We start from the raw sequence: 23,683 nt of genomic DNA on the forward strand, positions 1-23,683 counted from the left end.
ACAGACTTCACCAGAAAAGTAAAATTACTGCTCAATTTAGCAGAAGTTTTTAAGTGCCTGTTGAGCTGAATATTGTCATTTTTTGCAGTTACGTTCTTTATAGTTCCACATAGGCTAAATAAAAAAACAATTATTATGTGGTTAATCATGTGACTATCTGCTAAAGTAGCTAACCTACACTCAGTTACTGTTTATCGCTATCCAACTCCAGAATGTTACCGTAATTCTGTTTGTAGTTTCCCCACCACGAGTGGAGATAGTACGGACACCTCAGAGTTGGTGAGATTATTTTACGTTTCTGGAGATTATTGTTTATTCTGATCAAGATTTAAAGAAAGGCCATTTAGTGAATGTTTAAAAATAATTAAACTATCAGTACATGACACACAGGCAAGCCCATGTTGTACTGTACTAAACACATGTGCACATAAACTTCTAAGCACTGCAACGTGCAGATGTTAAAAAATAGAAAAGTTCTGTGTCACTGGTCCATGCCGGTATGCTCCCCAGTCTCTGTAATGATTTCTATTCATAAACATGCAGTGTGCTATCCTCCACCTGGCAGCTGCCTCTGTGCATATGAGATTACTATTATGCATCTTCCAATCCCAAGGATAAACATCTCCCCACTTTTGAAGTTTGCAACCATGAGGCATATTTTAGTGCCATATGACTTAAGCATCCCTTCAGGTATCACTTGCAATCTCTCCTCATTCTATATACATTGTTCAACTTTAATGGGTATCTAATTTGTGTTATCAGCTTACAGGGCAGTAAGTAATAATTTGCATGGCTGCCCTAAGCGAATATGCTTCCATAAGCATTCAGTAGTATAGACACAAGAATGGATTAACCTCCATATTGGCTATGCCCTGATGGTCAGTGTTGTTTTTTCTCTAGTTTAGCATTTAATTGTTATTTTTTTGGATTTACTGCAACAGAGAAGCTGTGTCAGATGAATATGTCTATATGACTGTGGTGAAGGTGCTGGAATCAACACATAATTTGGGTTTGAATGTGATGTGCTTCTGGTTTTTGGCAGCAGCATGGATACCTTGTCTTTGTTCATAAAGTTTAGTCAGTATTTTTTCCCCTGAGAAAAACTTACCAGTGCAGTGACAATAAGTCTGCGCAGTGTGAAGGACAGTATTATTTTTGCAGCCAAAGGCAGAAAAGCAGATATTTTCAGCGAATTATCCAGCAGTCATCAAGATGCTGAAAAAGAAAAATCCAAGTGAATATCAAGAGCTCTCCCACACTTTGTGAGGAAGACGTCAAGAGAGTTTATGAAGCGCATATATAATAAACCAACTCAAAATAGAGCATAACTGTGAAGCGGAAGGAAAATTGATAAGCAATTTTTTAAACAATTTTGAAAAATGAAAATCTGAAATGTTTGGTGCGCAAACATATATGCAGCCCCATTTACTCAAATACACTTATACAAAAATGCATGGCAAACAATGAAACAATGACCTCTATAGGCTGACTGTTCGGTGAAGGAGTCAGAGGAATGCTCCATAAAACACCCACAAGACAAAATTGTGGAGAAAATTAAAAATGCTTTGAACCAAAGCTATTTCCAAAGCTTTGAACAAGACTGGGAACACTGTTCAATCCATTCAGTAAGGGAAAGAGTATATCAATTTGTCAATTACTTTGACAAGCTGGACAAGGGGAGCATTAATAAACAGTCAAAATCCCCATAGTAACATTAGAGGCGCTGCACATGTATGGCAAGATAAAAGAGTTTGTTGAACAAAGCTATACTCTGAACATGAAAATGCTGTCAGCGTTTTGAAACATGGTGGTGGCAGTGTTATGCTGTAGGGATGTTTTTACCCCCCCAGCAGGATAAGGGAAGCAGAGCTGAAGGGAAGATGGATGATACTAAATACAGAGCACTTCTGGAAGAAGATGTGTTAGAGGCTGAAAAAAAAATGTGGGTTCAAACTGAAGGTTCACCTTAAAGCAGTACAGTGACCCTAAATAATAGAATGGCTTAGATCAGGGGTGTCAAACTCCAGTCCTGAAGGGCAGCTGTCCTGCAGTTTTTAGATGTGCCACAGGTACAAAACACCTGAATCAAATGGCTTATTTACCTCCTCAGTTCTCCAGAGCCTTGCTAATGACTTAATTGTTCTATTCAGGTGTGGTGCAGCAGAGGCACTTCTAAAAGTTGCAGGACACCGGCCCTCGAGGACTAGAGTTTGACACCCCTGGCTTAGATAAAAGAATATCCACGTATTAATATGGCTCAGTCAAAGTCAAGCTCTAAACCCAATTGAGAATATGAAAAGACTTACGAATGTAGATGCAAAACTGCAATAGGTAGTCCTACAGACTATAAATGTACTCCACACTTTTCAGAATTTTCTAAGTAGAAGAAACAAAAATGATTCCATGTATTCTTTAACTTTCTCTTCGATAATGAAGCACTGCTTTGAGTTGGTTTACCACATAATATCCTGATACTGCCACAACAAGTGTAAAAAAATAATAAAAAAAGGTATAAGGGGTCTGAACACTTTTGCACAGCACCAAAGCTCCTGATTTGATTTTCACACAGCAGCTGCCCTCCAACACACGGTGAACCCACGTACCAATGCTGTTGAGACTACAGCAGCTCCATCCATAGCTGCAGGTCAATCATGTGGAGCGTGCGTTCACGGTGGCAGTTCAGGATAAACACGGATACATCAAGCAAAAGTGTCTTGATATTCTACTGGCTTGCATCAGGCATGTGTGCTACGCTTATTAGCTTAGTAGACAGTTAATTGCCATGGTGGGTGGTTGGAGTGCTAGAAGCCTGATCTTGGGAGTATGTCATATTTGTTTAATCGGACATGCAGATGCAAATAACGTGTGACAGACTGTGACCAACACAGCCGGAACATAAATACTGTTAAGTTCAGAAATGTTCTTGGCTCAGAAACCATTCCTGCATAAAGGCTATAAAGACAACCCACTGTTTATCTATTTATTTATTATATTCAGCAATTTCACTTCACGGGCCAAATTTGACAAAAGGAACGAGGGAACAAAAAAAAGAAATCCTTCTGAAATAGTAGCGTGCCAGATTCCTCTTTGTTGTGCGTTCTGTGTGCTACAACCCTACACTAGTTAGCAATTGTTGGCCCAATTTCATTATCTGCCGCTAAGAATTCATGTAAAACAACAACAAATAAGAAATAAAATTAAAAAAAAGTGTGAAATACGAGCTCAACATGAATGAGGGGAACACTCGGGTTTCACAACCTAATTCGCATTCCTAGAAGGATTTGTAATTTGCAAAACACATCGGAAATCTGACAAACAGGTGGGGGCACAGCCTCTTTAAAACTGTGCAATTCAAACTAGCATATAGTGCAAAAAGCTTACTCGCAGATTGATGACCGGTGTAAAGATTTCACATCACAAGGAGTTCTGATTAAAGCCATACACCACAAAGCGGCTGCTACTTTTTTCTTTTTTTTTTTTTTTTTTTTTTGTATCGGCTCTGCAATCTGCCTCACCTGGGTGAAATTGTTGTTAATGCAGAAATAATATCAATGCAAACGATATTAATAACCATGATGGGAGAAGCTGGAGTAATGTCAGTTAATCAATGGGAACAAATCATGTGCGCCTTGCTATGATCATCAGGGGGAGTGTGAATATTAATGTTCCCGTCTGAATCAATGCTAGGGTTGCATACATTGCCACCAGTGTTTACTCATGGTTAAGACATTTCTTTCTTTTATGTTTGGCTGCATCCTTGAGAGCAATCGATGAGACACTAAATAGAGATAAGATACGAGCCGTTGCCAGCGATTCAAAAACGGCAACAAAACATTAGCGATTGTGTTATTGTAAAGTGTGAAGATGGGCTGTTCAAATTTCAATTAACTTGGGTTTGTATATGCTGATATTAATTAAGAGGGCTTGCAGAAGGACAACAAAAGAGATGGGTTTATTGTCTCGGAATATTCTCATGAAAGCTGCATCTGTATGTAGCACAACCTGGCTGCCTAATTAACTAGCGAGGGAGGCATACATTGCACGAGGAACCTTTTGATTTGTGGACGGTAATAGCGCCGGGCTTAAAAAAAAAAAAACTGATTCTTTATTTCATTATTTGATAAGGAGGCCTTTAATGAAAATATCAGCCCCGGAGCAAAGCAAGTCAACATCACTACTTAAGTGCAGAAAGTGCTTGGAGCAGTTAGTGAGAATGAATTACCTCATGACTACAGTTCATTAAATAAAATGTGAAACACACCTGGTGGGCTAATGGAGGACAAATGCAGAAGAAGTGGCAGCAGGAGCACGAGGGGACGCGGCAATCAGAAACAAAGCTGCACCTAGTCCCTCTTTGACAGGTTAATAAAATGCCTGCTGCCGGAGCGTTCCCGCCACACTTCTCCCTCCGTCTCGACTCGGCCGTGCGACGGCGGCGTATCGGTGTCACCTAGAGCAATCATAACATTCCTCTCCTCCAGGTCCGAAGCTGGCTTTAAATTCTCTCTTGGAAGCAGAATTGCTCGAGGGGGTCAAACAGACAAAATTTCGGAGCGATAATGGGCTAAATATCAGTTTCGTCTGTCACTTGTAATCACTGGCTCGGCATTAAAAGCATCTTTTCTTTCTGTTCTGCATACTTCAGCCGTGAATGCTTTTGAAATGGGTATAATGTAATCTGTGCCGCAGATATCTTCTGCTTTTGTGCGTCTGTTTGGGAGGTGAATGGCCGGGCCTATCGGTTACTCTCTCGAGGTGATGTATACACTCTCTCTGGGACAAAGGTACAAACAGATGAAGGATATACTGTGCTGGATATTTCTACTCTCTCAATTTTCATGCCTATTTTGGCTATTGGAAAAATTATTTTAGATGCCACCAGTTTTTTTTTTCTTTTTTACTTTTAAGAAAAAGGACAAGCTGGTGCTTGCAGTTCCCTGAAGACACTTTTTTTTTTTTACATTTTGTCACAATGACCAATTTTAGCCTATTTTCCTGGACCTTTATGGGACAAAATAACAGAAAATACTGCATAATTGTGTTTAGCTGAAGAAGGATCAATACATGCCTTTTGAACTATAAAACAAAACATCTAAACTGATACCTCTAAATAAAATCTTGTGCTACCAAACCCTTGATTTATCCTAACTAGAAAGTGAAGAGAAACAATGGAATCCCACTGGTGTGCAATATCGGTGTGAACACAACTTTGCTCGGCAGAAATTGCAGGGATAAAGTTATAGAGAAGCTTAAATGAGTGTTTGTGAGATTTTCAGAGCAATGTCTTATAACCAGAGACCTCTTCAAGTGTTCTCTGTGAGAGCAATGTTTTTTATTTTTCTTTGTGTGACAAAAAACTTAAACAGCACATCATCCTAATAGACTATCTCAACTGCGAAACATGGTGGTGGCAGCAACATGCTGTGAGAAAGTACTTCCTCAAAGCTGTTGAGATTTAATTGAAAGCTGGATCAATTTCAAGAGAGAGGGGAGAAAAACCCGAAAACAAAGGCAAATCTTTCAAAACATGATCTGAACTAACATTGTCAGCAAAAAAACGAATAATTTGAAAATCAGACAAGATGCCCATTGTAGCTGGAAGTCCCTGCAGATATTCAAAATTTGGGTTGGAGAATCATAAATGCACACCACCCTGGAGGCACAATCTCCACAGTAAAATATGATGGTGGCAACAAAATGGGTGAAGCTAAAAATGGCGCAGTCCAGGAAGAAAGGCTTAAACAAACTAGAAACAGTGGCAGAAGTTAGTCTTCTTGCAGGATAACTGTGAACATACAGCCAAAGAGACAATGAGAGGTTTACCTTAAATACACTGCAGGTTTACCATATTTGTCATGTCAAGTTTATTTGTATTGCACATTTAAGCAACAAGGCAGTTCCAATTGCTTTCTAAAAGGAGGTTCTACAAATATTATATCAGGCAGGTTGAATTCAAGAACACGCCAAACTTTTTGTTTGTAAAAAATAAAGACAAAACAAAATTATCAACCATTTTCCTTTCTCTTCATAGTTCTTCACTACTTTATGCTGGTCTGTCACATAAAATCTCAATAAAATACAATCAGTGAAACATTCTGCGCAAAACAAACATTCTCGTCTTTCTGTAATTCATCTGAATCAGAAAAAGTTATGCCTCCAGCATGTACCGTGTAGTAGTTAGATTCTGTGTTATTAAAAGTGACGTGACACAAAATTTCCATCACGTTCAGCATGAATTTGACGTTATCTTCAAGATGTAAAAGTTTTTATTCTTGCACCGCGATATGTGTCAGATTATCCACCTGGCTGTCTGTCTGCATTACTATTTCATTTTTCCACACTGATGGTTTAGAGAATAAAGACAGAGGGTTTAAATACAATCCCCCAACCGAACAGACGATCCTTACCAGATGTGCAACAGATAATGTCAGCCTAATCTTTGAAAGCAAACAGCGGGATTGCTATGTGTTCATTGAAGAAGAGGAATCAAATCAGCTTTAAGGTTCAAAGTGACTTCAAAACTTTCCTAATTACAGTTTCAGCCATTTTTTGAGGGGGGGAAAAAAGCAATGTTTATTTTTTCAAAAGATCCCTGAAAATGTGTGCTAGAAATGCATAAAGAGACAACTGGTGATATGTACAAAGCAGAGGAAAAGGTCATTTGAGCAATTACACAGGGACATACACTGGCTTGTTATAATGCTCTGCCCCACTTTATCAGGCATCTCCAGCATTGTCCATAGGGAGTTAACTTCTAGACTGTTTACTGGTTAAAAAGGCCAGGCATGCATCTAAGGCCACATAAGCAAGATAATGTATCCCAGGCTGCAAAAGCAGGCAAATCACTGTGCATTAAGACTGGCCACACAATAGACAACAATGCCTTGCATAAACACTATTTAGAACTATTCACACGGCATTGAAGAGATGGGCGTCGACTCGCCATTGCTGCAAAGCCGGCGCATTGTGGAGAGGTGAAAAGAAGTCTAATGAACAGGAAGCCTTATTTGAGAGAGCTGACAGTAACCATACAACAGCCGCATTGTGCGCTTGCCACCAACCCTGTGGGTCTCTGCATTAGGAGAAATGATGAGAAAGTAACCCGAAAAGACACAGTGGGCCCTTGGACCCACGTAAATGCAACCAGACAATAATGGAGAGGGGGGGGGGACACAAGCTGTCCCCACCTTTACCCAGAGCTGCACGTTTACATGCACAGAACATCAACCGCTCTCATGGCAGAGGATAAAAGCCCCCCTGGCCAGATGGAACTTTGAAGTACATTTTGGGTTAGTTTGCCAGCAAAGAGTGCAATTTTAGTGAAGAAGTTGCTAAAATATATGTCATACATTTTAAATTAAATGAAACTCTGCAGGGGCAAAGTTGGAAACTCTAAAGTTTGCTGCACAGGAATCCTCTTCACACACACACACACACACACACACGCACACACACACATTCACATTATACTCCCTGCCACAAGCTTCATCAATCTCCAACAAAGAAATGACATCACCAATGAGTATAGTCTTTTATAGCGTTTAGCAATAAGCCTTATTTACTGATGAGATAAGCTCGCTGCCATTGTCTCCCCGGTCACTTTGCTTCTTTCTTTCGCAGCTGAAGAATTAAATGGCACTTTTGGAAGTTGGCAGAGCATGTCCAGGACTTAAAGGCTAAAGCATGCAAAGATATTTTCTATTTGGTGGCCTCTCAAAGCACCACATTAGCCAGTCTAGTTCAAAGCACTGGGCACAGGTAAAATTGCACAAGTGGGGAGAAAAAAAGGATGTTTTTATTACTAATTGATCACAGTTTTCTTGTGTGTCAGTATGGTGAGTCTGGCTGCCTCACACAGTCAAGTCAGGTTAGACGTTTTTAATACTTATATTTAGCATACTGACAATATTTGCCGTGCTTATTAGCATACAATATTTTTTTTTACTGCAAGATTACCATTTGTTTATGTCTAAATGTTAAAATCATTAGCATAATGTATTGACGCTAGCATAATTGCTAGCGTCAACAATAATTTTAGTTCACATCATTTTTCAGCAATGTAGCTGGCCACTGTTGTCACTGTTGTGGTGATATTTGTGTTTGGCTTCAGTTACTGACTGGGCTCATCAGAGTAACAGTTTCAAAACAAACATGGCAGAAGAAGCATCTGCTTAGGTTTTGTCATTTTTCCCCTTTACCTTCTATCTTTGCAGTTTCAGTTGTTTCATACTGGATTATCTCGAGTGGAATGGTCTGCACTGGGACCGTACGTCAAATCACAGCTGACAGATGTTTATGTCTTTATGCCAGATGTTTATTAGACTATAGAATAAGTAACTTTCTATATTCTAATCATCGTCTTACTATAAGTACATGTGGTTACACGACTCCAATAAATAATATTTATCTACAGGAGGTCTCTTACAGTTACAATAGTCTATTGAAGGATCAACAACCTCTCAGAGTTCATGAGATTCAGTGGACAAGTTGAGAATCTGAAAAATAATAAAATCACATAAAATAATTTTTTTTAAATGATATGCAATACTTTAAATACAAAGACACAAATCATTTGGCACTTTAGGTTTGTTTTTAAGTTTGTGAAGTTAGATTGTGTGTTTGTGATGCTTTGCCCTGTACAAGATTTTATGGAAACTCTTAAACATGTATGTTCATTGTTCCTGTTCATGTTGCTGTGCAGACAGTCACTTTTAACTGTGAAAAGTGAATGTCTTTTCACAGTTAAAGACATTTTTTAATTGTGAAATCTAATGAAATCTAAATCAGATTTTTAGATCTGAGTCACATTTAAAACAGACAAATTATTAAACAAGAGACACAATTAATAAATACCACTCAATTGTCTGTTACAGTCTCAATTATTCTATTCGAAATAAAAGCTGTAATAGACAGCTTCTTTTTACTTTGGAGTGTCACTTTTTACTGAACAGAAGCCTATTTTTATTGATTTACAGTTCATTCTTGTCATATTTGATATCCTTAACAGTTTTTATATATGTATATAAAATATATAAATAACAGGTTTAATGTTCTTCTGTCTTGTTATATTGGTTCTCATATTTTAAAAACCACATATATGCAATCATTTCATCATGTGCTTTTGTTGTGATGAAAATTAGATAAATTAATTAGCTGCCAGATTTTGTTGGTGGTAGGAGCCCTTAATAATTGAGTGGTATGTAAAATGCTACACACAGTCTGCAGGTTCAAACTGACCACAGCCTGGACGATTTATAAAATATAATCACCTCTACACGTGTGACCTGTAATTATTGTTTGTAGCACTGTTACTCAGAGTCCATAAAGCCTAGCCGGGTTGGCCGCTAAACTGCTGAGGCACCGTGATGCAGTGTGCCTAGTTAGACCTCACGTGTGCATTTGTTTATGCTTCTGTGGAGACATCGCTGGCTTGAAGTCAAATACAAAGTTGGGAATCAGCACAAAGTTGTTCTTGTCTTCCCTACTTTGCCAAAGTCTGTCAGGAAAAAACTTGGTCTAACTAGGTTGTAGCGACGATATAGAAAATATAGCACCAGCACATTCTGAATTGAGAGCCTATTTTTAAAAAGATAAAAGCCATTTTCTAACACACTACAACCTGCGTCAGGGCATATATCTTAAAATGTGCCATTTGTTGTTTGTTTTCCTTAGTTCCACACAGAGTCACGTTGGGCGTTGGGAACTTGTCAGATATTCAGTTTGTAGTCAGTCTCAGGGGAGCCGCTCCAGTCTCCCCCCACCCCCTCCCCACACACACACACACACGCGCACGCATGCACACACACACCATGTCACCAGCCAGGAACAAAGCCGCCACAGTCAATTCTCCTAATTTCACTGCAACCTGTCGAAATCCAGTTTTCCTTTTCTCCTTCTCTTCAACGAGCACTTTATGCCAGGATCAGTCAGGTCTGAGTCGCCAACAAAAACCTGAGGCTCTCGCTTCGTCGTCTTTCAGCGCCGGGTTTGACACTCCCCGGCTCCCTGCCATTCACACGTCTTCGCCGCGCAATTTGTTTCCATTTGTCAAACAGCAAGTATCCGTCACAAAAGAAAGGAAAAACGCTGGCACAACAGAAAGTTTCTGACAAACATTGTCTCCGGAACTCGATGCGGCCCTCAAGACTACCTACCTATTGGCAATTTACACCATCTTCAGTTTATTATAGGTATTTGTTACATTATTCCTTATTTAAGGGACAATGCATGCTTCTTTAACAGAATGCATCAGATATCACTCCCAAATCAGCGCCAACAGATCACTTCTCTCTTAAAAGTGAGGATGCTACAGTTTGAATCCATCATTTTCATTCACTGCCTTCACGTAGTGCTGACTCTTTATTTTCTGCTTTATTTCTTTGGGATTAAACCTCATTGTGTGCACAGCCAGGTTTCTCACGCGTTTTATTTATTAAGGCTTTATCAGCACTATGTTGACAGCCTTGCTATTTGCAACATGTATTCAAATGCATGTTAAACGGGGCTATTATTGGTGGACGTAGGAAGTTATCTGCTAAATAATACTTATTGTGTAAAACTTTGTCGTTGCCGTTCTTTCGCTGAAGGAAAGCAGACAGGATATATGCCTACTCTGATGTTAGATTGTGCCAGGGGTATTTCTAGAGCTTTTTTTTTTTTTTTTTTTTCTTTTGCTGAAGTCCCCAATGGGTTTTGAGATGCTGTCAGTGCTGCGTCAGGTGCATTAGTACCTCGGAGAGCCGCGGTGCTCCAGCTGCTGCGCGCCCTCGCGTTCTCCCCCCGGCCCTGGCCGCCAGCCTGACACCCGACACAAAGTAATCACAGATCACAGCATTTAATCACTGAAACAAGCACTCCAGAGGACCCCACTGTCAATATCCCACTCTCTCATTATCTGTTTGGATTGCACATCCACACTGTCAGATACACAGAGTGGAAAATTAAGATTAAAAATATGGTAATTTCATTTCAGGCAGCAGGCTCCTCTCACTGCCCCATTGTGCTATTGATTACCTCTGAATTCAATTTTTCTTTTCAATGTAAACTTTAATCTATTCGCGAGCCAACAATCCTTCTCCCAAGGGGCCATTTGAGAGTAAGTAACCATTTAATATGACTTTGGCTGAAGATTCATTGGCTTTAATGAATTGTGTAAATCACTCAGCTTCTAAAAGGGGCTGATGTCCTGCAGTTCACGACCCAAATTTGGGGCTGGTTAAGTACATCCTTCTAAACCGGCTTAAGTGTTTACTGACAAGAATCTCTTAATGTGTAATCACCATCTGTGTGAAGCCAAATTAAACAGCTCCATTTCTAATGGATCTGGTAATGAAAATGGTACAATAATAGAGTGGATAGCTACAACACTTTCCTAATAAAAAAAAAAAATAATAATAATCACTTGACTCACTCGGTAATCACCAGGTAGTTTTCTTTCACCACTTACCAATTTGTAGCATCATGTTCGAGACCCGCTGAAACCACTGATCTGCCCGAGGCAAACATACCATTCAGACCAGTAAGCATCTGAGGAGGGAGGAACCGTTTGTGAGTCAGGACTATCGCAACTTGAATGAACAAACATCTGAAGGGATATTATTGAGTTGTCGTTACAATCTCTCGTGTAAAAACGCAAAGCGACACCGCCTCGTTTCACAAATAATCACCCATCACAGCAGAAGATCTTTTTAAAAGTAAACTGCTGCCACTGTGCTGCTTGGCTGTAGTAACTTTACTAATATTATATACCACAGAGAGAGATTTTTTTAGAACTAGCATTATGTTTGGAAGTCCTTGTATCCATTTTCTTCCTCTCATCATTCAAATGTAGCAACTCTGCGATGGATGTACGGGCATGATCATTCTGATGCTCATTACGCAGTTATCAGTATTTTAAATATAAATGCAACTAAAAATATGAGCTCAATATACAGCAATATATCTTAGTGGTTTATTCATGTTAGTCTATACAATAACATGACCAAAAACAACATCGATTGTTTGCAAAAGTAGTGTTCTGGAGTGAAAGACATCAGTATTGAGGGATATTTGAAATCAGATTGAAGTATCAATATCAGTACTGAATCAAAATCCCCCAAAACCTGCATCAGAACATCTAATAAAAGCTCTACAACAGTTAATTTAAGAAAGCAAAACAAAAACAGGGAAACATTGTAGCTAAGTCTTTAGAGCCATTGAAACTGGGCTCAGTTAATCCCAGTTTGTTCACCAATTGTGTGCTCACTCATTGCCATTTCACATCATCCTGCTTTTGTGCTTTTCTTACTTAATCAATGTGCAACTGATTATTTCTTTTGGTTTGTTCTGTTTGTCAATTATAAAGAAAGATAATAAAATAAAACAATACAAAATACAGAAGGGGCAAAATGACCAACACCCAGTTTGGTCAATTATTTCAGCCAAATGTTGCTACATGCCAGAGTTTAGGTAGACATAAAACCACTAGAGTCAAAGTGCAGGAAAACCGTTCAATTAAAACAATGCAATTACTAACAATCAATAGTCTGATGAAGGCACAAATTACCCCAAACACCACTGGCTCCTGGCTAGGGATTTTCTGTCTTTCCAAATAATAAAAGTCTAACAAAAATTATTTCTTCTTCCACAGAATATTAGAATTTATTAAACTGCAATAAACATATTCAATATCTTCCCTTCTATTAATCACATGTGCAAAGTAGAAGTTACCCAGGAGGACAGAACATACATTCATAAACACAGCAGCAGGTAATCAATAAACAGTCACCCGGCTATATGCGGTCAATAAAAGGCACGGCCTGCTTCACAAAACTTCTCTGTTCCAGGCCAAAAGTCTTTGCCGATCAATGCAGTGCACACTAAACCTATAATGCCTTTCGGGAGTCTGAAGGCATTTTGTGTGCACATCAAGGAATCCAAGCATATCTGGGGAAAGATTTGGTCTCTGTTGTTCAGCACGAAAAGGACCACAGAAACTCTCCAAGCCGTCAAAGCGACGTCTCAAAGATGACACTGATGTCCTTGGTGCGCCGCGTGTCGCTCTCTCCTTTTCTGTTCGCGTGAACCTGAAAGCGGATCAGGGAGGCAGTGTCACATCACAGAATGCCAAGCACACTTTCCAAATCTGAGCTGAGATCAGTTAAGGTGCGATTTAAGACGGGATCCAGTCAGAGCGCGGTGAAGGGATTTATCATCCACTGAGGCAAGCCAAAGTGGCTTATTTAGCCTAACAAACAGGTGTGAAATTCATAGGAGGAAAATTTTGGAAGATAATCACGGGAATTATTTGTGGGGGTAATTTTGTCAACTTCTTGGCTTAAAAACTATTGGAATTGAAAAAAGTGACTGTGAAAAGCTTCACCCTACATTAGGTAGTGAAACTATTCATGAGTAGATTTAAGTATTTTTATTTAAAATGTCTGGAAGTTAAGAGCAAAGTGGAACTGAAGTCAAATCCCTAGTTTGTGAGCACAAAGGTTTGCTCAACTCAAGTTGGAGACCAAGACAGGGAAGATGGTTTTCAATTTGTTTTACCAAGATAGACTTTAAAATCTGTGGTATTCAGTCCACTTTACTCTGACACCCTAAACAAAACCAAGTGCAACTAACTGCCTTCAGACAAACTTGTGTGTAATTCAATACTCGGATAAATACTTCTGCTCTTTCAGGGCTTCAGACGTTTCTAGGAGATGCTGGTAAACAAACAGGGTCAAAAAGACCAAGAACAACACCAGACAGGTAACGGATAAAGTTGAGAAGAAGCTCAAGGTGGGGAAGCAGTTATGAAACAATATTCTAAGCTTTAAATATTTCTCTGTGATCTGTTTAATATGCCTTCTAACAATGGAAAGAGTAGACAAAGTTGCAGACAATACCAAGACATGGCAATCCTAAATTGTCAGGCAAGGAGCGGAGAATTAATCAGAGAAGCAGCTAAAGTAAATCAAGGAGAAAGTTGGTCTGGTCAGATGAGGCCTCAAGTTTAGCAGAAATCTAGATGTAGCAAAAACCACTGAAATACATACTTTGTGGTTGGACCAAGACAAAATGTGAAAAATGTTTGATGGGTGTGAATACTTTTGCAGTTAACGGTTAAGTTTTTTTTTTGTTTTGTTTTTTTTTTTTTTTTTTTCAGCTCAAAGCTTGAGATGTACCGTCTGCTCCTGGATTTTCTTTCAGCATGAACAAAGGAGGCAGAGGTTGATATCAGATTATTGAATGCATTTAAACCTTGACTGACAACTATAGAAACCTGACACACAACATGTAGACCATCTCAGTATTTAATAAGTGGTGCTAGACAGTTTTGGATGCTGACGTAATCTGATCTGTGGAGAGCAGCCTACAATGGAGAAAAGAAGAAACGCAAGGGCTCAAACAATGTCCTCGCCAATCCGCCAGTGTGCAGGGTAAGACGATACCAAATAATGCCACAGTGTGCTGCGTCTTTGAAATCAGTATTTTACTCATTTCACTCCTCTGGCTGAGAAGATACAGCACCGCTGATAAATTTGTGCGCGGGACAGAGGGAAAATGAAATGATGCCCACTTTTTTTTTCTTATTTCACAAAGACCTGTTTGAAGTTGCTATATGGTATCTGTCGTCCCAGACAGATGCACATAAAATGGAATTGAACAATGAATAGCCAGCCCTTATCTGCTCAGTGTCTGAAGGGGAAATACATCACAAATGAATTTCACAGGGAAAGAAAAATATATATATATAAGGAGTTTCTTTATTATAGTAATCCCCATAGAAAGTTTATCCCGGATCACGATGAAGTTAAACCCAATATTCCCAAACGGAGACAGTGCGAAGAAAGCTGCTTTTCTGGACTCATCACTTAAAATGATCTCAAAATTATATTATGAGAAAAGAGATATTGTGGGAAGTTTCTTCGATAACATCAGCGGATTTGAATCTACAAAGAGCCAATTTCTCTCTTAAAATTAATGTTACGGTGTTGCGAGGCTACAAGTAGACACTTTAAATTAAAATGGTAATCAAGTTTCTTTGCTTTGCTTTGTCAGGGTCATGGACATCTTTTGTCACAGCTCGTAATATTTTTGGAGTCTGAGGAGATTAGTGTGCGACGGCTGGCCTCTTACTTAGCGAGAGACCAGCTCTGGGACAGAGGCGGATGGATACCTGCTTGGCCACTTGCAGCAGTGACGCGGCTTCGGCTTTGCCCGTTTTTTGGACCATCTGGTAGAAGAGCCCGTCCCGGTTCTGGAGCAGGACGTACGGCTCGTCGTACTCCTGGATCCTGCCGGCATCCAGAACCTGCAATCACACGTGCAGCAGAATAATAGGTGTGCGGCCCAACACCTGTATACTTTACTTCGGGGAAAACTGACATTTCAGCTGTTTCGCCGGCTGAGTGGAGCATGCAGACGGTGCAAACTTGAATGGGGGAAACAGTGGTTCGGAGTGCAAAAGGAACCATCCATTTGGTGTGACTCAGGCGGCTTGCAAACAGCGGCGCCTGTTTCTGCTCGATACGGCCTCTGACAATGAGAGGAACCTGTTAGCAGAGCGAAAGCCTGCTGCGCTGACTCTGACAGACAGGAGATCAGAGATTTATCCATGTATTTACCCAGGCATTTGCAGAGGCCTAGAGGTGGTCCTCAGTCAAATCCAACAATCACACCCTCAAGGCACTCGAGAAAATTACCATCATTTCTGTGTCATGGCATGCTATGTAAACCACACAAAGAATAGTGCCAGTTCCAGCAGTTTGGAAAAGACTACAATTATAACACAGACTAATTTAAACAAGCCCGATTCCCTTACAGCACTAATGAGCAGTTTGTCAACTGTGTCAGTGAGAAAGGGAGACTTCTGCAGCTGCTGTCATAATCAATTGTTTATGGGCAGAACGCTGGAACACCGAGTTTGTATCTTGAAAATTGTTTTTAATTTGGGGAAAGTCAACTCACACACAGGTCATGGTTTAGTTCCCCCCTCAGCACACGGGGGCATTTAACACAAGCATAGGTGTGAAACAGTTCGTGACACTTGGCTTTCCCGAGAAACGCTCTCAGTGGTCAGACAGCCGTCGGGTCGCGCTCCGTCCTCCGTAGAGGATTAACAAACACCGCCACGGATGCCACTAATTGGCACCTCTGCAGGCAGCAGCAAGAGAGAGCCAAAGATCAAGTGGCACAAGTGCGGATTCAATAAAAGCGAAAGCTGTGAGGGAGGAATCAACCCAGCTGTTGTGAAATAAGTGAATTAAATGGGTACGTTGGGAGACGAGGCGTTAATGATACAGAAAAGAAGTGTCTGCGTTGTATGGGCCTCAGGTGTGCTGACCAGTGAAACAAAAAGTGAGTGGTAGTCTGCCATTGTTTAGGACTTCTTTCCAATCTTACCTCTCACCTGTCTGCTGTGTTTCTCGGTTTTTGTGATGCTGTTTGTTCACTGATGTTTTCTCAAAAAGACTTCTAAGGCTAGATTTACCTCAGATTAAATTACACACCAATTAACTCTATTTAGTCAATATTTTTGTGAAACATTTTAGAATCTATATTATTTCCTTCCACATCACAGTCAAACACTTGTTCCAGATGTGGAAAAGTTCAATACTTTTGCAAGACCCTTCTTGTAACGAAATGATCTTAAAATGAAGAATTTAATTGTATTCTTTTCAGATATTTTCTGCTATTAGCCTTTAGAAAAATACATAAATAAAGGAGCTCAAAACACCAACTGAAGTGTTGCACAATGGAAATTTACTGCATCCTTACTTACCAGTATTCTGTCACAGTCAATGATAGTGTTGAGCCTGTGAGCAATGGTGAGGACAGTGCACTCTTGAAACTTGTTCCGGATAGTCTGCTGGATCAGGCTGTCAGTTCTAAAGAAGCAGGGAACACAACACCTGAGAACACACACACACACACACAAAAAAACTTCTCTTCCTACAAAGCCTTGGGCAGGGATTTTACGCAGGCCAGAACAATGGCTCATCAGCTGCAAAGTATGTGTAAGAGTAGACAGAGAAAAAATGAGGACCATCAGGCGGTTTAAACTGGGCAGAAATGACAGATTTTGACATTGTGATAAACATGTTTTGTTTTACTCTTTTCAGTATATTAGCTTACTTACAGTCATCAGATCTAAGGGAAACAATCGGTCTGACATTTAGATTGATGTAAAAACCTACTATTATTTAAAACTTAAATGTTTCTTTTTTTTTGGCGATGACAGACCCAATCAATAGCAGTTAGGCTGTTGGATAGTTTTCATAGTTTTATGGGAACCACTAGTGCTGAAAAGTAAATACAGCTAATTAGCTCCGACGTCCTTCAGGTCAAAACTATTAACATTTACGTTATATGCATTAAAAACAAAACGCGAGCCATTTGAAAGTTACAGTTCATGCACAGTGTAGTCTGTGTAAAGCTGCAAATAAATAAACTACCATTGCCGTCTGAGGAAATCCACAGCTGCTGACCACAATCAACCAATCAGAGCCAGGAGGAGGATCTCCTGGCTCTGATTGCCAGGAGATCCTCCTCCTGGCTCCTGAAGTGATCAGTGTTCAATGGTAAACCAAGATGGCTGTACTGGCCAATATAAGGAGACACATACATTCACTATTACAGTTTGTGTTTGTTTACTGTGTCATTTTTAATTGTTTGAAGTTAAATATTTTGTGTACACTCAGTCGAGAGAGAGAAAATGCCATTATAAATCTTTTATTAAAAACAAATAAAAAAGTAACAGCAAGGTGTTGCCTGACCTTGGGTCTACATTTGCTGTGGCTTCATCAATAATGAGGATGCGGTTTTCCCTGAGGATGGCCCTGGCCAGACACACCAACTGTCTCTGGCCCATGCTGAAATTGGAGCCCGACTCGGTCAGCACCGTTTCCAGCTTGTTGGGCAGCTCCTCCACCACTGCCTTCATCTGCACCTGCAGAGAGAGAGAGCACGCCCCCAACCCTTCATTACTCCTGCATAAAGGCATCCTGTGGAGATCTCTTTAAAGAGCCATCCAAACACACCCATTAACTGGTTGGCACAATGCAAAGCCAGGTCCACTGATGACCTTGGCCAGTGCTCTCTTGTGGCCAGCCTCTAACTTTAATCCAGGCCACCAAACCCATTCAGAAGCAGGACCAGGAGCTGAAGCCCTTCACGGTGGGGGGAACCTTCATCACGGTTGCCCTGACTGCCCAAACACATCTCCTCTTGCACTTTCAATGGTTCCCCGTTACAAGCCGCACATTGAGCTGGGCCCCATGGCCCTAATGGGATTTCCCCCCATGACTTGTGGCGAGCAGGGAGGCTGAATGGCAGCATTGTACGGGGGAACAGAGGGATCCCCCCTGGGCTGGTGAGGGGGAATCATTCAGAGCCACGCTGGAGTACCTCTTGGAGTGCATTCCACAGGTCCTCATCTGTGTGCTGGTTGAAAGGGTCCAGATTCTTCCTCATGGTGCCCGTGAAGAGTACCGGGTCCTGTGGATAGATGGATATAGAAAGAGAAGGCCATAGCCAGTTAAAATAATGACGATGGGGCAGATGTATAAAAGGGTTAAAGGCAGGATTTATAGAAGACTGAGAACCAATGTGTGAGGAGAGATGTTCACAAAGAACCTGCTCCACCGAGGAGCTCCATTCAATGCTAACTGTGCTCCAATACATTGATCTTTTTAGTAAGAAAACAGCAGCTTTGGACTGCTGCGGTTGGGAAATAATTGTTTAGGTCAGTTTACAGTTATGATATGATTCAAAAGTGCAACAGGCTCATTATGACATATTTGCAACTCAAAAACATGACGCTTTTGTCAGCAGGAACATATTGCTGCAGCCAATTCACCATGTGAAAGACCAGAGAAATCAAGAAACCAGTAGGGGCAAAACATACACAGTTCAAGTCAGTTGTTTACATACACTCATAGGCATGAAAGTCATATTAATTTTGGACAATTACTGACTTTTAGTGAAGGGCAAGTAGATACAGTGAAAAAATGAACAAAGAGCTATTTAGTGTTTTTGCTTTACTGTGACTGACAGATAAAAAGCTTAATGCAAGGCAATAAAATTAAAAATTGTACAATGAAACATCACACATTGCTTAAGTTTGTATTTTGGGAGAAAGAGTGATCCCAATAATTGACTTTAAAAAACAGCTTTATCGAAGAATGAAGCATGGATAAAATGCAAGAAAGTAAATATTTACCTTTGTTCTTTGGCATCTATTTTTATTTAAAATGCACACGGTGGAATTTGCTTGTATGTTGTCAATTAAGCTGTAATTGTTTGAGTATCTATGGCCAAAGTAACTTATGGTTGGATGACAAGGGCACATCAAATTGTTTCACATTTATTTTTGAAAAAGTAAAGAAGGAACATTCTGTTTCAGTACACTGAAACTATAGTACACTATTATATCTTTATTCAAAACAAAAAAATACTGTCCAAGGACAGTCACAATAAAACTAGTTCACAGTTTTTGACTAAGTCAAAATGAAGGTAAATAAATTAAATCCAAAAGAATATTGTAAAAGTTAGGTCTAGTTTTTTTTATTTTATTTAAGATAAAATTAAACCGAGCCAATGTTTTTTCTAGTCTTTATGAAGTGGGGATCATGTTCTCCTTCATATGGCTGCCTGGTCAAAACAGTTTGTAAGCTGTCCACATGCTAGAAGTCGGACACCGTATTTGTCTTTAGTCAAGTTCATAAGGCTCCCATTCCAGTGTAAAAACCTCAAATAATGTTCAACATGTCTTTGTAGTTTAAATAAATCTGATAAAAATCATTTTACAGATCAGATACGTCTTACTGAATACTGATCTCTTACAGCAGCCGAAGGAAACGTTTTCAGATCTGTTTTTTTTTTCTGCATTGTTTTATCATGCAACAATCACTGGCAGGATTACTCTGGATTTAGCACTCCTAAGAGGTTCTAATTATCACGCCCACAAAAAAAAAGATAATAATGATATGTAAGAGAGAGGTGATGCAGATAGAGGTGATACATGGTAGCAGACATCTTTATCAAGATGTCATGTTTTCATCCTGTCTTAATCACAGTCTGTTAACTTTCATAACAGATCTCAATCTGACCTCAGTTGTAGACAATACATTTATTTTAAAAATGCAAGATTAGACCAGCAAAAAAAATCAGTCTACAAGGTTCAATGTATGCATTAAGGTTACAGAATACCATGTAAGCGTTATTTTATCCGCTAAACATGTTTTTCAAACAGCAGCTAATGTTTTTAATACGTTATATTGGGATTTTATTTAGCAGATATATCAAAATAAAGTAGCTTATACGTAAACTTATACAATGCTTTCAAAAATTTTTACTAATACAAGCCAGTAACGTAATTAAACCATAATGTAGTTTTGAGAACCACGTTATGCTGAAATAACAGCTGCATGTTCTTTGCTGCGAGTCTCCACAGAACATGTACACAATTAAACTTAAATTATCCTTTCTAAAAAGTTCAAGCTCAGTTAAGCATCTGTGAACATCATTCTAGCACATTAACATGTTTTGATTTAAACCATTCCACTGTAGATCTGCGTAGGGCTGTCATACTGCTGGAAGATGGACTTTTATCCCAGTTTAATGTCTCTGTAGTCCCCCAAGAGGTTTTCTTCCAGGATTGGCCTTTATTTAGTGGCATTCATCCTCATCAACTCTAATCAGGTTTCTTTTCGCTGTTGAAGGAAATCATACCCACAGCATGCTGCTACCACCACCATCTTTCACGGTAGAAACAATGTATTCAGGGTTCTGCCACATAAGGTTTTTCTAAGCAGAGCATCTTTTATTACATGTTTGCTGAGTCCTTGATACAAGTTGTGGCAAACTGAGGACAGGAATTATGTTGCCTTTCTTTTAACAATTTAATAACCTTGGCACTCTTTCATTAAGATACCAAAGTATTTATAGTTACTGCTCTCTGAGTGCATAAGTGTGATTCACCACACTTACGAACTGAAAAAAGGACAAAACAAACAATACATTTCCTCTGAGTCTAAAGTCTTTTAGAGCAAGTGAATAAGTTATTTTGCTGTGCTGTACCAGTGTGGCAGCATGATAATACCACAAGATGTAATAGTTGCTCCATTAATTTCAAATTCCCTCAGAGACTCTTGGTCAATCAGTTGCAAAGTTTCACAAATCAATCCATGTTCAAAATCATAAATACAGACTGCAAGTCAAAGATACACAATCTTTCAGTTTGTTAAGGTCTAACTAAAAAAAATGCTTTTGTGCATCAATCAATTTTGAGACTAGAAATCGAACAGCAACCAGCCCGTCTGCTCATCTTATAGCATTCACTTCTGCTTTAGTTTATGTGCGTTTCTTTTAAGCCAACGATAAGTTTGTTTCCCACTTCAAAGTTATGTTCACCTTTGTGTTGGTGAATCACAAAAAAATCCCAATGAAATACGTTAAAGATTGTGGTTGTAGAGTGACAAAATGTGCAAGGATTTACATGGTAGTTATAATTTCACAAGGCACAATAAACAATCCAGAACTTAACAAAGCAGCAAAGAATGTTTAGTGTCAAACATGAAAATCGCATCTCAACAAATCACATCCTATGGGGTCAGAAGGGTCAAGACAAAACAGCTCAGTTTCCATACAGAATAATAAAGCTTTCAAAACCTAATCCTTGCTACCTGCGCTCTCCCAAAATGTTCCACCTCTTCACCTCCAATGAGCTTTTCCCTCTGTCACCAAAATACCACCTTGTCATAAAGCCAGCCGAAGTCCTAAAGCAGACTAGTTCTGTGACACACTTTAATTGAGGATTCAGTGTTAGGTTGGAAAACTGCTTTCAAGCGCAGCTTTCCATGCGCCAATTATGTGCTCCAGCAGTTCCAAGCCCTCTGTTTGCCACAGAATTCATGTTACACTAAGACATTCCTGAGGGTTCAATAGAGACTGAAATGGATCCTTTTTAATGCCATATGCTGTCACAAATCTATCAGAACCAAATCTCATCAATAGGACTATACAGTAAACATTTAACTTTACATTTTCTTGGGAAAAAGTAAGGCTACCAGCAATAAAGACAGTTGACAGTGAAAGGCTGCCTGGATACTGTATTATCTGTGATATTCATTAAAAATAATTTAAATATTACGTTTTTTAGGTTAATTTACATGAATGCAAAAGATTAAAAAAAAGTTTCAAAAAGTTTTCTAAGTGCTGCCTACATAATGAAAATGTCACACTGTATGACAGATGAATGTGCAATGGAAGCTTTGGCTCGTAACCTGGCACTTTTTAAGTCTTCCCTTTAGGAGAGGCAAAGTAAGTAAACAAAATCCCATCAAACATACATCATATCCATCTCTAACTAGTTTAGACGAGGAAGTAAAACTTCATCTGAAGAGGCAGCGATGCCAGAAACCCATCAAATCCACAGAGGAGCATTAATGAAATTGTTTTTGGGCATCTTGGCTGCAGCCGAGAAATGTTTGAGACTTGGGCTAAGTGACGGTGTTCGCTGCGACTCTGACTGTGAGGATGGGGAGCTTCTTTTAAGCAGCTTTCCCATGTTTGGGGGGTAGAGGGCTAATCCTCTGTCAGGGATGGGGAACTGCTCTCTTCACAGTACAGGCCGTGGGAGTCTTCTCCCCTCCCTCCACTCTGCTGACACCCACCCGCAGGCTGGCATTTTCTTAATGCCGTATCAGTTTCAACAAGCGGAAATAAAGTTAAACTGTCTCAAGGCATCCGTTTGTCTCACTTTCAGAAATCCCCAGAGAGACGACTATAATTCTCTTCACTTGCTTTGGCTTTTTAAAAGCCAGGAGTACAAAAAGAGGAGGAACCAAAGCAAGAGGCTGTTACCATCGTTTCTCAATCATAAGGAATCAGTCAGAGACTTTCACTTGAGCTGTCAAAGCCAAAAGTTAGGTGGCGGCAGAGTAGCTTGTTCACTTGATCGGTTTTCTCTCTTTAACTATTGGTCATAACAGGCAGTTTTAGCTTCCAACTACAAAAGACACAGCTCAGAGGAATAAGACAGTTCTTAATGGTGTACCTGAGGGATAATTGACATTTTCTGGCGCAGCGTGTGCAAACCGATCTCTGAAGTCAGAATGCCGTCAATTGTTATTCTTCCCTCAGGTTCTGCCAGTCTGAACATAGCAGAGATGAGGGAGCTTTTACCAGCACCGGTGCGTCCAACAATCCCAACCTGTAGAGGAGAGAAAGAAATTTCAGAGCACATCCATAAAACTCTACAAATTCCCAAAAATCTTCTAACTCACACTATAATGCTATAATTGAAAGTTATAATCCTGAAAAAGAATGTCATGTGACATTTAAAATTGTTTTCCTTCTATGAGATCAGGAACTTTTTTTTTTAAACTTTTTTTGAATTGTGTTTTGTATATACAAAAAAAACAAAAAACACTTACATTGACCAACCATTGCATTACGAGAACACAAAGGTAAAAATCCCTGTTGGTGAGATGGGTAAATTAGTCAGTAAGATATTTTTTTTGTCTTAGTTTGATGAGTTGAAACATGAAAAATAGTCAAGCCTAAGTTGGACAAGAACTAATCTCAGATGCCTAGATGGCTGAGTCAGAGCATCTCCAAAACTACCCCTCCTGTGGCCTTTTCAACAACAGTGGTTAACCAGTAATAGGGTGATGTGCAGCCAAAGCTCATTGATGCACGTTGGGAGGGA

At 39.6% G+C, this 23,683-nt stretch overlaps 1 protein-coding gene across 5 annotated transcripts in view; it reads right to left on the reverse strand.

Moving 5' to 3' along the window:
• Positions 1 to 11,936: 11,936 nt before the first annotated feature.
• Positions 11,937 to 23,683, reverse strand: part of LOC103458943 (ATP-binding cassette sub-family C member 4) — a 49,873-nt gene continuing 38,126 nt past the window's right edge. For 4 of the 5 annotated variants that reach the window (XM_081602996.1, XM_081602981.1, XM_008400100.3 and 1 more), the window contains 6 exons: positions 23,030 to 23,185; positions 18,379 to 18,468; positions 17,748 to 17,920; positions 16,754 to 16,859; positions 15,149 to 15,283; positions 11,937 to 13,064 (listed from right to left, as the gene is read on the reverse strand). In XM_081602996.1, the coding sequence (XP_081459122.1) occupies positions 12,987 to 13,064; positions 15,149 to 15,283; positions 16,754 to 16,859; positions 17,748 to 17,920; positions 18,379 to 18,468; positions 23,030 to 23,185 (738 nt within the window). In that variant the 3' untranslated portion in view covers positions 11,937 to 12,986. Of the gene's footprint in view, positions 13,065 to 15,148; positions 15,284 to 15,314; positions 15,508 to 16,753; positions 16,860 to 17,747; positions 17,921 to 18,378; positions 18,469 to 23,029; positions 23,186 to 23,683 lie in introns of those variants that run through there. The other variant, XM_081602986.1, reaches the window with a different exon arrangement.

This window comes from Poecilia reticulata, chromosome 2 (genome assembly GCF_904066995.2).
Source record: "Poecilia reticulata chromosome 2, P_reticulata-male-v2, whole genome shotgun sequence".
NCBI classification, from domain to species: Eukaryota; Metazoa; Chordata; class Actinopteri; order Cyprinodontiformes; family Poeciliidae; genus Poecilia; species Poecilia reticulata.